The sequence below is a fragment of the Mesocricetus auratus genome, unplaced genomic scaffold (genome assembly GCF_017639785.1).
Source record: "Mesocricetus auratus isolate SY011 unplaced genomic scaffold, BCM_Maur_2.0 Super-Scaffold_100011, whole genome shotgun sequence".
NCBI classification, from domain to species: domain Eukaryota; kingdom Metazoa; phylum Chordata; class Mammalia; order Rodentia; family Cricetidae; genus Mesocricetus; species Mesocricetus auratus.
In genome coordinates this window covers 55,225,942-55,239,319 of record NW_024429195.1, presented here as the reverse complement: position 1 = coordinate 55,239,319, position 13,378 = coordinate 55,225,942, and the positions used below count along the sequence as shown (strand labels likewise).

The 13,378-nt window shown below is 43.0% G+C and overlaps 1 protein-coding gene across 1 annotated transcript in view; it reads right to left on the bottom strand.

Annotated features, from left to right (window-relative positions):
• Tph2 (tryptophan hydroxylase 2) overlaps positions 1-13,378 on the bottom strand; it is a 105,555-nt gene that overhangs the window by 51,964 nt on the left and 40,213 nt on the right. Inside the window, exon 7 of the mRNA XM_005081468.4 lies at positions 11,723-11,858. Within this exon, the coding sequence (XP_005081525.1) occupies positions 11,723-11,858 (136 nt within the window). The remainder of the gene's footprint in view (positions 1-11,722; positions 11,859-13,378) is intronic.

The following is a 13,378-nucleotide window of genomic DNA, read 5'->3' as shown; positions in this document are numbered from 1 at the left end:
AAACGGGACCAGCCGACCTTTATATAAATGTGAAAGCCAGCATCCTCACCTGCTGCTATTCTCACTTTAACAAGGATTCACAGCTGAGCCCCAAGGAGAGGAAACAGACCGCATCTTCTGCCAGCCCTGGGAGAATTCGGTTGTAATAAGCAAGGGTTAAGCTTAAACTGTACTCCCTTCCCTGAGACAATGAATAATATGGTCTCGGGTAATTCACTTTTATTTTTCCTGTAAAGCAGAAACACAGCAGTGATTACAAGGGGGTGGGAGAGAGGGACCTAAAGTGCAAAGCCTTTTTCAAACTCCGCAACAGTTATATTTAAAACTAGCATTACCTGCGCCTCAACCGTTCAACTGTGAGCAAGAAAGATTGTACTTAACACACATGCACTTAGGTGTATTGTGGCCGTAAACGCTGCCAGGCCCATCCATGGTGTTGTGACTTGCTCCTAACAGTCAGAGGCTGCTTTTGATTTCACAAGCAATGGCACCAGGACAGAAGCTATGCCCCATGAGTACATGCCGAAGGAGCAATCATCCCAACACAGCAGTAAACACAGCTCCTTGGTTTAATGAGCAAATGCTGTGGGGTACTCAGTATATCTGCATTGCCAACATGCTAAACATGGTGTCTAAAACACATACTTTCTAATGCTTTCATTAAGACGGCTTTAAGGAAATTTCTGGTGCAACTATGCTTTTCTTTTTTCCACTCCAGCTACATCTCTTATCCTGGTTAGGTTTTTGTCAATTTGACATGCTAGAGTTGCCTAAGAACCACCTCGTTTGGAAATATATATATCCATCAGATTGCCTGGAGGCAAGTCTGTAAGGCATGTTGTTGATGAATGATGAATGTGAAAAGGCCAAATTCACTGGGACAGTGTCATCCCTGGGCTGGTATTCCTGGATGGTAGAAGAAATCAGAGAGAGCAAGCCATGAGGATCAAGCCAGGAGCACTCCCTCCATGGCCTCTTCTTCAGTTCCTGTCTCCAGGTTCCTGCCTTGAGTTCCTGCCCCAATTTCCCTGGATAATAAAACTGTGATCCGCAAGTCAAAAAAGAGAAAGCAAAACCTGCCCTCTCCAAGTTGTGTGGTGGGTATTTTATCATAGCAGCAGAAAGCAAGCTAAGCTAACTCTTATGGAAAGGTACATTGCACAGGCTTGAACTCAGAATGGTGCTGCAAGTGCTGCAAGTGTTTGTAATTGCCAGTGTTCAACATCTACTTAGCATAGGACACATTAAAGAAAATTACAGGAACTCCAAAGAATCAAGACCACAATCCACCAGAAGAAATTACCCCGGAAAGGAAAGTCAAATGAACTGAAAAAGACACTAGGGAGTAGGATCAATGGAATAACTGAAAAGCTAAGAACCGGAAGCCTGGTATCAGACCAGACCCAACTAAGCTGCTTGGGCCTGTGGGGGAGCAAAGGCCCCTCCCCTCCAACTTCTAATTTTTGCACATACAATTCCTCAACTGAATCAACTCCCAACTCCACCTCCTGCCCCACAAGGATCTAGAGACAAATCCGGAATTGTCCCTACCTCCCTCAGTCTCCCTGGGGAAGACGCCTCTGCCTACTTCAGGGTCATCCACTGTGGTGGTTTGAATGAGAATGGCCTCCATAGGTTCCTTTGTTTGGAAGCTTGGTCCCCAGTGGGAAGAATTAGGAGATGTGGTTTTGTTGAGTAGGTGTGGCCTTGTGGAGGCGGTGTGTCAGTGAGGGTAGGCTTTGAGATTTCAAAAGCCCATGCCAAGCCCAATCTCTCTTCTCTGTCTCCCTCTCGCTCCCTACTGTGTGTGTCTGTCTGAGTCTAACTTTCTTAGCTTAATATTTGACATAGCTCAGATATAATTTTGAACATAGCATGAGGTGAATTATCTGTAAGAGATGGATTATTTGTAAGGCAGGCAAAGCTCTTTTCTACTTCATAGCCTCTCTAGGTATTAAAAAAAACAACATTAAAGCCTTATGGGTTTTTCTGAAGAAACGAACATGTTAGAATTTCTGATTCATGGTAGAATGGCCAGCATCAGTCCGTGATGTCAGTAAGGCTGTGGGGGTGAGTGGAGGACACATCTGATATGGGATGTCCTTCTGCATGCTGCAAATATGTGTTGCTTTTATTGGTTGATGAATAGAGCTGTTTTGACCAATGACCAGAATATAGCTAGGTGGGAAATTTGAACAGAGTAATGGAGAGAAAAGACGGCACAGTCAGGGAGACATCATGTAGCCACTGAAGGAGTAACACTCCAGAGCATTACTAGTAAGCCACACAGCCTAATAAATATGGGTTAATAAGAGAGCTAGCCAGTAATATGTCTGAGCCATTGGCCAAACAATTACACTTAATATACTAGCCGTTGAGTGAATATTTCATAAGTAACTGCAGGGACCTGGTGGGCCGGAGAAAAACTAGTCCAGGGGAACCAGTGAGACAGAGAAATACTTCCAACTATACACATCAGTATAGGACTACAGCCATCCAGAAAGAGGGCCTGCTACTGCAGAGTACCTGAGACTCAGCTGGACCCGCAACCTTGGCTTCTCTACAGAGCTCAGGTCTGAGACTCTGGGAATCTCCTGGAGGCTCTGCTACCCATGGATTGGAGCACTCTCCACCCAGTTTTCCCACCTCAAACCTGGCATCTCCTGGAGGCATTGCTACCCATGGCTTAGAGTACTCTCTGCTCAGTTTTCCCTTTCCATGTCATGTTTAGAGATCCACTCCACTTTAAGTTTGACTCTTCCCATCTCTAAACTACCTCTGCCAGCTGGCCTTAAGTTCATGAGAGTTTTGCAGAACAAAGAGCATGTGAGCAATTAATTGTCAGGCAGTATTGTAAAGACTAACATAGAATTAAGGCAGGGTGCTACAGACTGGAAAAGGAACTGAGCTGGATCCAAGAGAGTTTCAACAGAGCTGCTCCAGGCAGAATAAATCACCTGCTATGCCTTGCATGGAAGCATGGAAGGTTGAGACTCCTCTCTCTCTCTCTCTCTCTCTCTCTCTCTCTCTCTCTCTCTCTCTCTCTCTCTCTCTCTCTCTCTCTCTCTCTCTCTCTGTGTGTGTGTGTGTGTGTGTGTGTGTGTGTGTGTGTGTGTGTGTGTGTGTCTCCCTTTCCCTCTTCCTCACCCTCAACTCCCTCTCCCTGCTCATGTGAAGAATCTCATAGGGGCTAGTTAATGATTTCATAAGATCAGATCTTCTCATCTATATGTAAGAAGGGACTTTCATATGTTAAATGAAGGCATGCCAGTGTTTTAAGTCAGGAAAAAGACAGGGATCTACAGGCAGCTTCTGAAGAAAAGGCTTACTCGTTGGCAAAAGTCAGATTTCTTACTCCCTTGCAGTGTTTAACCCAAGTTAATATTGTCCTCTAGGGAACAGCTTAGGTTTCTGCAAATGGGATGGGCATCCAATAAAGACACTCTCGACAGCTAATGGGTGGTGGCTACCGATGCTCCTAAATGCCTTATAATGCACAGGATATTTCCCTATGCACAACAATAGCAGCAGCCACTAAGTGCCAAGAAAGTCTGTCCCAAAAGAAGATGGGGTAGCCAGGGATACAGCATGGCAAAACCCACAGACAAAAATCAAAACAGGAAACTTTAAGGACGTTACAAATCTTGTTATCAGCATATAACTGAATTATGTTCCTATGTCCATGTAACCTGGGCCCCTTTGAACCCTTCTCAGTCATTCCACTGTGGGAGATGAATGATCTTACTAAAATAATATTGAATTGAAAAGGAAAAATCATTTGTTGGAATCGATACTTGATTAATCACAAAATTATTTGGGATCACAGCTGATCAAAGCATTCAACTAGCCTACACTGAGGTATAGAACCATAGCCTCAGGCGCCTCCAAGGAATAAACAGCAAGCACCTCCTGTTTCTTGTATATCAGTGACCTTCAATCCAGGCATGGCACATGGAAAAGTATCTCTAACCAAAAATCCAGGAATCGCCAACTCACTAGACTTCTCTACAGGGCTACAGGCTCCAAAAGTTGCCCCCAAGGAAGCAATCCAGTATGCCATCACTTTTTAAATTCAAGCTTTACTGGCTGCCCAAGTTCAAAGAACCCAGAGTCTTTAAAATGCAAAATCTGGGGCTGAGTATATAGCTCAGTTGGTGGAGTGCTGGACTAGCATACATGAGGCACTGGGTTTGATCCCTAGCATCACATAAATCAAGCAATGTAATGCATGTCTATAATTCCAGCACTTGACATGTGAAGACAGCATTAGACGTTCAAGGTCACTCTGAGCTACAGAGTGAGTTTAAGGTCAGAAACTAGGTTACATGAGACCCAGTCCCAAATAAATAACTCAGATTTGTTTTTTGGGGGGTAGGCAGGAGGATTGGGAGTTCAAGGCCATCTTTGGCTACATAAGAAATTCAAAACCAGTCTGGGCTACGTGAAAATCAATCTCAAAAAAAATAGGGGTTCAATATGTGTGCTATAATACATATAACCATAGAGGTTAGGTACCCAGAGTAAGGGACAAGGGGGAAAGAGAGGTTCCTCCACAGAAGTGGAAATAAAATATATTGTTACGGAGAGAAAGGCATTGGGAGACTAGAGTGAGAGACTTAAACAGGGAAGAGAATGCAAGAGAGGGATAAGCAAGGGAACATGGAAAGGGGACAACACTACTGTGCCATTGGAGAGCCCATATGGAAACTGATTACTAAGAAGATTCCTAAAATATATAAATGTGTTATATAAATCTGAATACAGTCACCAAATAATGGGGAGACAATGCCCCAATTAGACATCTTATGCCACCAAGTGAAACCCCTCAGTGCCAGGCCAGGAACGAGTTACATATAGTTAAGGTTTTGGCCAAAGAAGTCCCAAGGAAACCCCCAAACATCTCAGGCTATTGCCAAAGCTATTGGTTGCTCTCCAAAAACTGATGATAAGTCCTTATGACAGAATACTTATTTATCTCATTGAACACAGAAAAACCAATCTTTAACTAGAGGATTCACCTCTGCCGACTAGCATGAATGGTACTGGAATGTACTCTGCATGCTACTGGAAGAAAAAAGCAATTATCAACCCACCTGCAAACTTTGCAACCTACAATGGTTACCTGCCTATGAGATATGCTAATGGTGGCACAAACGTTGTGAGGGTAACCAGTCACTCTGATTGGATTTAAGGCCCACTCCATGAGATGGATCTCATGCCCAGTACTGCCAGTGTAATCAAGGACCTGGGACTAGATAGACCATGATCCTAGGGGAAAATCTGCTATTATTGTTTTGCTAAAGAAATTTAGCAACAAAAGGACTCAATGACATTCAGCTACACCCATATAGCAGCGCCTTGCTCGACCACCATCAGAAAAACTGAAGAAACTGAAAGGAACAAATGTGAAGAGAGTGAGAGATATTGGAATATTCAGTCTTAAATGAAATTTCTTCACCAAACTCTCCCCTCAGGGCCAGGGTAGATGGATGACTCCAAAGAAACAGTGTCCTCCAGACATAAAAGGACTGATTTCAAATGTAAACTCATAAGGCCTACACAAGCCAGAGAGGTTCCTGGAGGCTGATATGGGCTCCCACCCATAACCAAGAAGTGATCTGAAATTGGTACTCACTTGCGAAGGAAAACATAGTCTTCTTCAATGGAGTCTCAATGGCCCTGTTAACCACACTCCAGGGCAGGCTCCATGCCTAGGAGTAGACAGCTAACATAAAATGAACTCAGTAGTATTTTTGCAAACTTGGTCTCATGTAGGTGTGCTTGGTCATTTTTTGTCTTATTGGTATTTTGCTTGTAAATTTTGGGTTCCAATTTTGTGTTGTATATGTTTCTTGTTTTTTATGTTTATCTTTTTATTGTTTGTTTAAGGAGGGGGGAAAGGAAGGGCATGGAATTGGGTGATTAGGAAAAATCTAGGAGGAGCTGAAAGGGGAAAAAGTGCAACCAGAGTATATTGTATGAAAACAACTTTTCAATAAAGTAAAATGAAAATGGAAACTGAGGACAAGGCAGAGGAGGGTTAGAATGACTTAGTGGTCAAGAGCACTTGTTGCTCTTGCAGAGGGCAGGGTTAGAATCTCTGCCCCCACATGGTGGCTCACAACCATCTGTAACTTAGTTCTCCAATAGATATGACGCCCTCTTATGGCCTCTTTAGGCACCAGGAGCACAAGTAGTATATGGACATACATGCAGGCAAAACACCCAATACACATAAAATATTTAAAAACTTAATAAAAATACTTTAAAGAGGAAAATATATAAACAATCCAAAAACATGGCTTTAAAAAATCAATATATATTGAAATTTGTGACAGCAAAATGAACTCTATACCTAGACTGGAAGAGAAAATAGTCCCTTTGTCAGATAATGTCTTTTTTTATTGCTTTCATTTCTATTTCTACCCTGGCCTCAGCAGTTCACCTCTGTCTCATTAGTGCTCCCTCCACCACAGTTCAACAACTGGGAGCTGTAATTTAGAGGCGAAGAACAGGCACCAAACACAGTAGCCAAACTGAACCTCACAAATTGGAGGATCTGCCCTTCTTGGTGGTTTTCAATTGAGAAAATGGGATTTCATTACAAAGACAATAGCTGTAAAGTTGTTGGGCAAGAAAGGGTATTCCTAAGTACATGTTTTATGAGTTCAAACCATGTGGCTAAAAAGAGACTGGATTTTGTAATCAGCAAGAATTAAAGGGATCTCTACAGAGAATTTATTCTGCATGGCGTATTTCCAGAAGGATATCATAGAAACCAGTATCAAGAGTGACCTCTGGAGAGGGTGAATCAAGTTTAGAAGGAAGAAAAGGAACTCACTGTTTACAGCGTACCCTTTGAGTTATGCACCCTATATGTACATCATTTATAACAAAATAATTTAAACAAATAAATAATATTAAAATTAAGGTTGAATAAATAGATTAATCCCTAAAGTCTTGCCACACAAAGCATTAGAACCCAAGGTAGATGACACCTGAGGAGGAATGACAAAATCAAGGTCATCCTTTGCACATATACATCTACACCCACACACATACATACACAGAGAGAGAGAGAGACAGACAGACAGACAGACAGACAGACAGACAGACTACACAATCAAAAAATGAGTTGGTAAAAACACCAAATTAATGAATTCCCAGGTTCTCTGCTGTGACCCAGCCTCCTCTTGTCTGTATGTTCACAGACTCCAATACTTGAAAGGGAAAGTTCTCCAGAAGAGTCAGGACAGACAGATGTGAGACAGTGTCTTCTGGACATGACAGAACTGCATCACTCATGAGCTTGTAGTACCTGTGGCTACATGCACAAGTCAAGCCAATCAGCATTCTCCCATTGAGGGGGATGACGCTCAGGAATCATCCTGGTTATGGGTGGGAACTCGTGCAAAACTGGAGATCTTTGAATAGCCTATGAATCTGGGGGAGGGAAGCTAGTTTTCTTTATGGGTGTGGCCTCTGGTGTATCAATCATGCTCTGGTCGATAGCCCCCAGACCTAGAACTATCTAGGCAGCACAAATTGGATTTAGGTGGTTATAAATACAGAGAAAAAAAAAACAATGTTAGGGAAGTAGAGGGACTGGAGTGGATTTGAGCAGAGTTATGGGGAGAGACAACAGGGGTGAATATGCTCAAAACACATTGTACTAAATTCTCAAATAATAAAAAATTCAAGTTCTCAATTCTTTATAGTACAATCTTCAGGTTCACTTCTGAACTCCAGAACTAAAGTTTTCTTTATTGGGAAATCCCAACCCTGTGTATCTCAGAAACAGCATATTCCAACCCAAATCTTCCTCTTGATTTCCTCATGCCCCCAAGCTCTGTATTCTTCCAGTATTCTTAATAATTACTAAAAATAACAAGCCATTTACTTTCTCAAAAAATACTAGCGTAGGGGCCCTCCCTCTCCTTGTCTTTAACTGCAATCACAGAAATATCATTAAACCCTTTCCTATGGGGTTCAGAGAATATGAAATAGACACCCCACTAGGGCACTGCTTCTCCCTAGCTCAACACCGGATGTGGAGCACGTCAACAGCCCAGCTAACAATCCATCCTGATTATTCTCCACACTTCCTCAGTAGCCAGTCATCTTTCTCAAACACAAACACAAATGTGCTTCAGAACCTTGGACAGTCCCCAGCGCCTCCCAAAAACCAAAACCCCTTTGGCCTATGCAGACAAATGACTGATGTACTCGATGACTCCCACCTCTGATGGAAGCTGTGTCCTGGCCACTCTGCTCTATGAAACCGGCTGCTAAAACCTTCTGCTTGCCTCCACAACTTCGCATTGGCTCTTCCCTTGACTTGGAAAGCCCTCTTTTTTTTTTTTTTTTTTTTCTCTTTCCACCAGATCTTGTCCGAAAATGAGCTCTCTGCTCACCATTCCCAACTTCTATTCTGGGTTCCATTCCCTCTGAATAGTTCTATCCTCTGGGATCCTCTTTTAAATTCTTTGTGTGTACCCAAGAAATAGCCCTAAACAAACTCTTTTCTGATTACTTGTGATTCTATCTCCTTTGCCAGATGTCAACTGCCTTAAAAAAAAAAAAAGCTAACTATATTGTATTCATCTTTAACTTGGCTGTACCTCCTTGCTAACACTGCACATAATATTGCTGAATGAATTGACCGTAAGTACTTTGGTAAAAACATAACACATTATCCCAAGATGTTATTATAGGCTTCTGTGGCTAAAATCTCTCTCTCTTTTTTTTTTTTTTTTTTTGGCCCTCTCTTTCTGCATACCTATTGGCACGCTAGCACAGTCTCAGGAGGGCCAGTTACTCAAAGAGAGCTAACAAAGTGCCTGCTATTTGTAAACAGGGCCATTTGTAAACCCTCTGGGCTAGATTTAGAGATTGCCTTTCTAACTCTGACAACACTCCTTTGAGCTTTCTACTAAGAAGCATTTCTTTTCCAAATGTCTGGAGTCCTATAAGTAACCTTTGTTTACCCTAAAACACTTTCAGAGAAGCTGAACAGAACTAAATATATATATATATAGTGACCCTACCGGGGCCCACCTGGCCAGCCACACTCGTGCCAGCATAGGAGGGGGTGGGGACGCTGGAAGCTCAGCTCTAATCCCTGCCCACCTCTTCAGCTACCAGCCACTTAACAGCTCAGACCTCGAGGGCTCTCTGCTCCCCAGTGAAGACCTTGGCAGCCCATTAATCATGTGCTTATTCAAGGAAAGCAGCATCATAAGCAAAGTGATAACTTGAGTGCCTTGAAGAACAGTGGGCAAGAAATTAGTCTAAAATTGGGGTGAGGCATTCATCTGAAGGGGGCCCAGGAAGGCAGACAACCATGGCAGCTTGAAGCCTCAGGGTCTTTCCTTCCCTGCTCCCTCTTCTGACTTGGAATTCTCTACCCTGAAATATTTGCACTCAGAGCTCTGCTCCAACATCATCTGCCAAGGTCACCCTGGGGACCCACAGCAAAATGTCAAACAATTGATTCTCCATATCTTCCTTCTGCCTCATCTTCCTTCACAGCACCTACACAGCACACGCTGGTGCTATTGACAGCTCATGTCATATTATCACTTGTCTGTTTACATACTAACCATTGCTCCCTATCCCATAAGCCCAGGGCAGCAAAATGTGGTCTCTTTCCCAAACTACCCAAGCACATAGGTGTTTCCCAGTAAGTACTACACTTTTAAGTATAGTGAGTAAAATATACGGCATCTGGCACTTGTAGACTATACAATCCCATTTATTATAGAGTTAACTGTTTTGTTTTGTTTTTGTTCTTGTTTTACAAGACAGGGTTTCTCTATATTGTTTTGGAGGCTGTCGGTCCAGCCCAGCCTCGAACTCACAGAGATCTGCCTGCCTCTGCCTCCCGAGTGCTGGGATTAAAGGCATGCGCCACCACCTCCCGGCTAGAGTTAACTATTTAATCATTGGGGTTCATAGTTCACCATGACCACCACCATCCCTGCTGCTAACCCACAACCATTATATGACTCAATCTTTATTTTTGTTTGGGTTTTTTATTTTGTTTTTTTATTTAAATTGGAAACAAGCTTGCTTCATGTGTCAATCCCAGCTCCCTCTCCCTCCCCTCCTCCCCTGCCTCCCCAACCCAATTCCCACTCCCTTTCCCCAGGGAGGGTGAGGCCCTCCATGGGGGATCTCCAGAGTCTGTCATTTCATTCAGGGGAGGGCCTAGGCCCTCCCCCCAAGAGTCCAGGCAGAGAGAGCATCCCTCATCATGGGATGGGCACCCAAATGGCTCAATCTTATAACTTCTCTGTCTACTTAGCCCTCCCAATGGCAAGGAAAGAATTAATATAAGGGCCACAAGATGAATTTTTTTAGGAACGTTGATGGGAAAAAAGCTCAAATGCTTCATTGCTTTCTAGAAGTGATGAACAGAATGGAAGAACATTCAAGAAGCTAAGAATGCCAGGCAGTGGTAGGGCATTAATCCCAGCACTCAGGAGACAGAGGCAGGTGGATCTCTGAGTTTGAGACCAGGCTGGTCTACATACTGAGTTCCAGGACAGCTAGGGCTACACACAGAAACCACCACATCTCAAAAACAAACAAACAAAAAACTAAGGAAGAGGAGGGGATAGAGGAAGGTAAGAACTGTAACAGGAACATAACAGAATTTTGCATTTGAGAATGACCTAAAAGATGAGAAGAGCTTAATTAGGTACTGTGACATATGCAGGTGAACCTCAACCTCCTGACCCATGGGGAACCTCCCAACAAGAGGCGCATGTGTCCTGGCTATGTGCCAATAGTTCCCTTTTCTCATCTGCAATGAAGACTCCTAGTAACAGGGGATATGGAGGCTGAACTGGCCATCTTCTGGAACCAGGCAGATTGGGACATCAACCCAGACACAAAACTTTTAACCTACTTGTCCTGCCTGCAGATGTGCTGGGGAGTAAAAGTGGCTCAGAGCTAGTAAGAGTCACCAACCAATGACTGGTCTAACTTGAGACTCATGCCACAAGAGGAAACCCACACCTGACACTGTCTGGAGGACCAGAAACCAGAGGCTGCACAGCCTAGACACCCAAGTTAGAGCCACGCACATCCAAGGAAAGGAAAGCCAGTGATACTTTGCTATACTTGTAGAGTGAACCAACAATCAGAGAGCCTGTATGGGTCTGAGTTAGGTCCTCTGCATAAATGTTATGCTTGTGTAGTTTGATGTTCTTGTGGGACTCCTAACAGTAGGAGCAGGGGCTGTCTGACTCTTTTGTCTGCCTTGGGGACCTTTTCCCTAGTACTGAGTTGCCTCATCCTGCCTTAATATGAGGAGAGGTGCCCAGTCTTATTGCAACTTGATATACCGTGTTTGGTCGACATCCTTGGAAGGCCTGCCAATTTTCTTCAGGGAAACAAAGGAAAAGTGGATCTGGGGGAAAGGGGAGGAACTTGGGAGGGGAGATGGCAATCAGGATATAATATATGATGGAGGGATGGGGGCAGTCTGGCCCAAGCACAACGTTAAGTGTTGCAATAAAGTGAGAGAGATGACCTGAGCTAGATTATCAGAGGCCAGGGTACCAGCTGAAGATGCTGACCTCCAGGCCTGCTCTCCTTTCTCCAGACAAGTGTTGCATTCTCACTGCTAAAAACATGAAATCAAGTCAAGTAAGCATTGACCAGCTTACACGGCAGTGACCCTCATATGCAGCTTAGCTGAGAACACAGTACTCACGGTTCTGGGGTGTAGAGGGGATCAGAGCCATGCCTCACATACTGAGTACAGTGGAACACTCTATAGGCCAGGCCAGCCAGGAAGTCTCTTGGGCTCAGGTAGCCAGCCACAGGTCTCACTGTGAAGCCAGATCGCTCTAGAGAGACGAGAGAAAGAATCAACTAAATTCAAACCTCGGGACCTGAGGGCCCAACACATGAGTTGTTAGCATAAAGATTTTCAATTTTTTCTTAATCTTTTAAGAACTAGAAGCTCATTTACCATTTCTTACTCTTGCTGTGTATGCTTTCACCCTTTGAAAAAGTCTTTGGCAATGACAGTCATTAAATAATACATTCATGCATGATGAATTTTTAGGGTCGCTTATTTGCAAGGATGTTCCAGAAAGAAAATCATCCAGGTTTTAAAACTCCTGATGAATGGATGACACCTCCTATTAACAGAAATCATGTTTGTGGACTCTGGTGACTAAAACATGCTTATGCTCACGCGTGATGGTTTCCAGGAAAACAAGATTGTTCGTTAAAAAGGAAGGATAAAAGCATTTTTAGGGACTTAAATTCAAAAGCCAAATCAGGGTAAGAAAACTCAGGTATGTAGGAGGAGATTATAGCCTAGAATGGTGCCTATTACATAGTCCCCTGGGGATCCACTCTGCATGCCAGTGTTGAGGAACACACAGCTGAGGCTCTTCCTCCACTAGCGTCCTGGAACCATTTCCTCTGCAGCTTTTGTGCAAGTCCCTCCAGCATCATTCTGCATGGTTGCACAAAGAATCACTGTTTACAAGTGGTACTGAAGCACTGTATACTACAATGCTTTAGGGTAGAAAGAAAGAAAACAAGAATATGATAAAATCAGAAGCTACCATGAAGCCGCAGCTCATCAATGGTCTTAATGCTATTTAAAAAAAAAAATATATATACACACATATATATGGTTTATTGAAATACTGTTTTAAAATTGTAATTTTGTGTTGATTGTTCTCTACTTGAAAGTATAGTTGTTTTTAGTAAAAACATATATGTTTAAAATATCAAATGTTTTTGTAAACATACACAAACTCAAATGATTGAAACAGTCAACCTAATATACCTATCTCTGCATAGTTCCATGTGTATGGTCAGAGCACCATAAAAATCTACTCTTAGCAAATTGTCATTATGTAACAGTGTGCTCAACCAGTTATGAGTAAGTTATGTCTCTAGACTTACTCACTGTGTACAACAGCAACTTTGTATCATTTGCCTAACATCTTCCCCACCTTAGTGCAACCCCTGGTCTATTGTCTAGTTCTGTATCTGTATATTCCATGGTTTTAGATTCCATGCACAACAGGGACATCTGTTCTTTGTCTTCCTAGCTTTGGCTTTTCTCTTAGTGTGATATCCAGGAGGACTTTCCCCAGATGTAAGCATTGTAGAGCCCCCAAGCCCCATTCTGAAAACTTTGTTATTATTAAAGTTCACCTCAGGATGGCTGGGAATAGCAACGTAAAAATAATACTCTTCTCAGGAGCCGTAATTCAAAGCAGCATTATGTTTATGCCAAAAATTCCCAACTTGGATTGTATTCCTGGGTGTCAAAAGGATAAGTATATCTTCTTCTTTCCCTATATTACATCAGTATGGCAGCATATCCCACATGTGGGACATG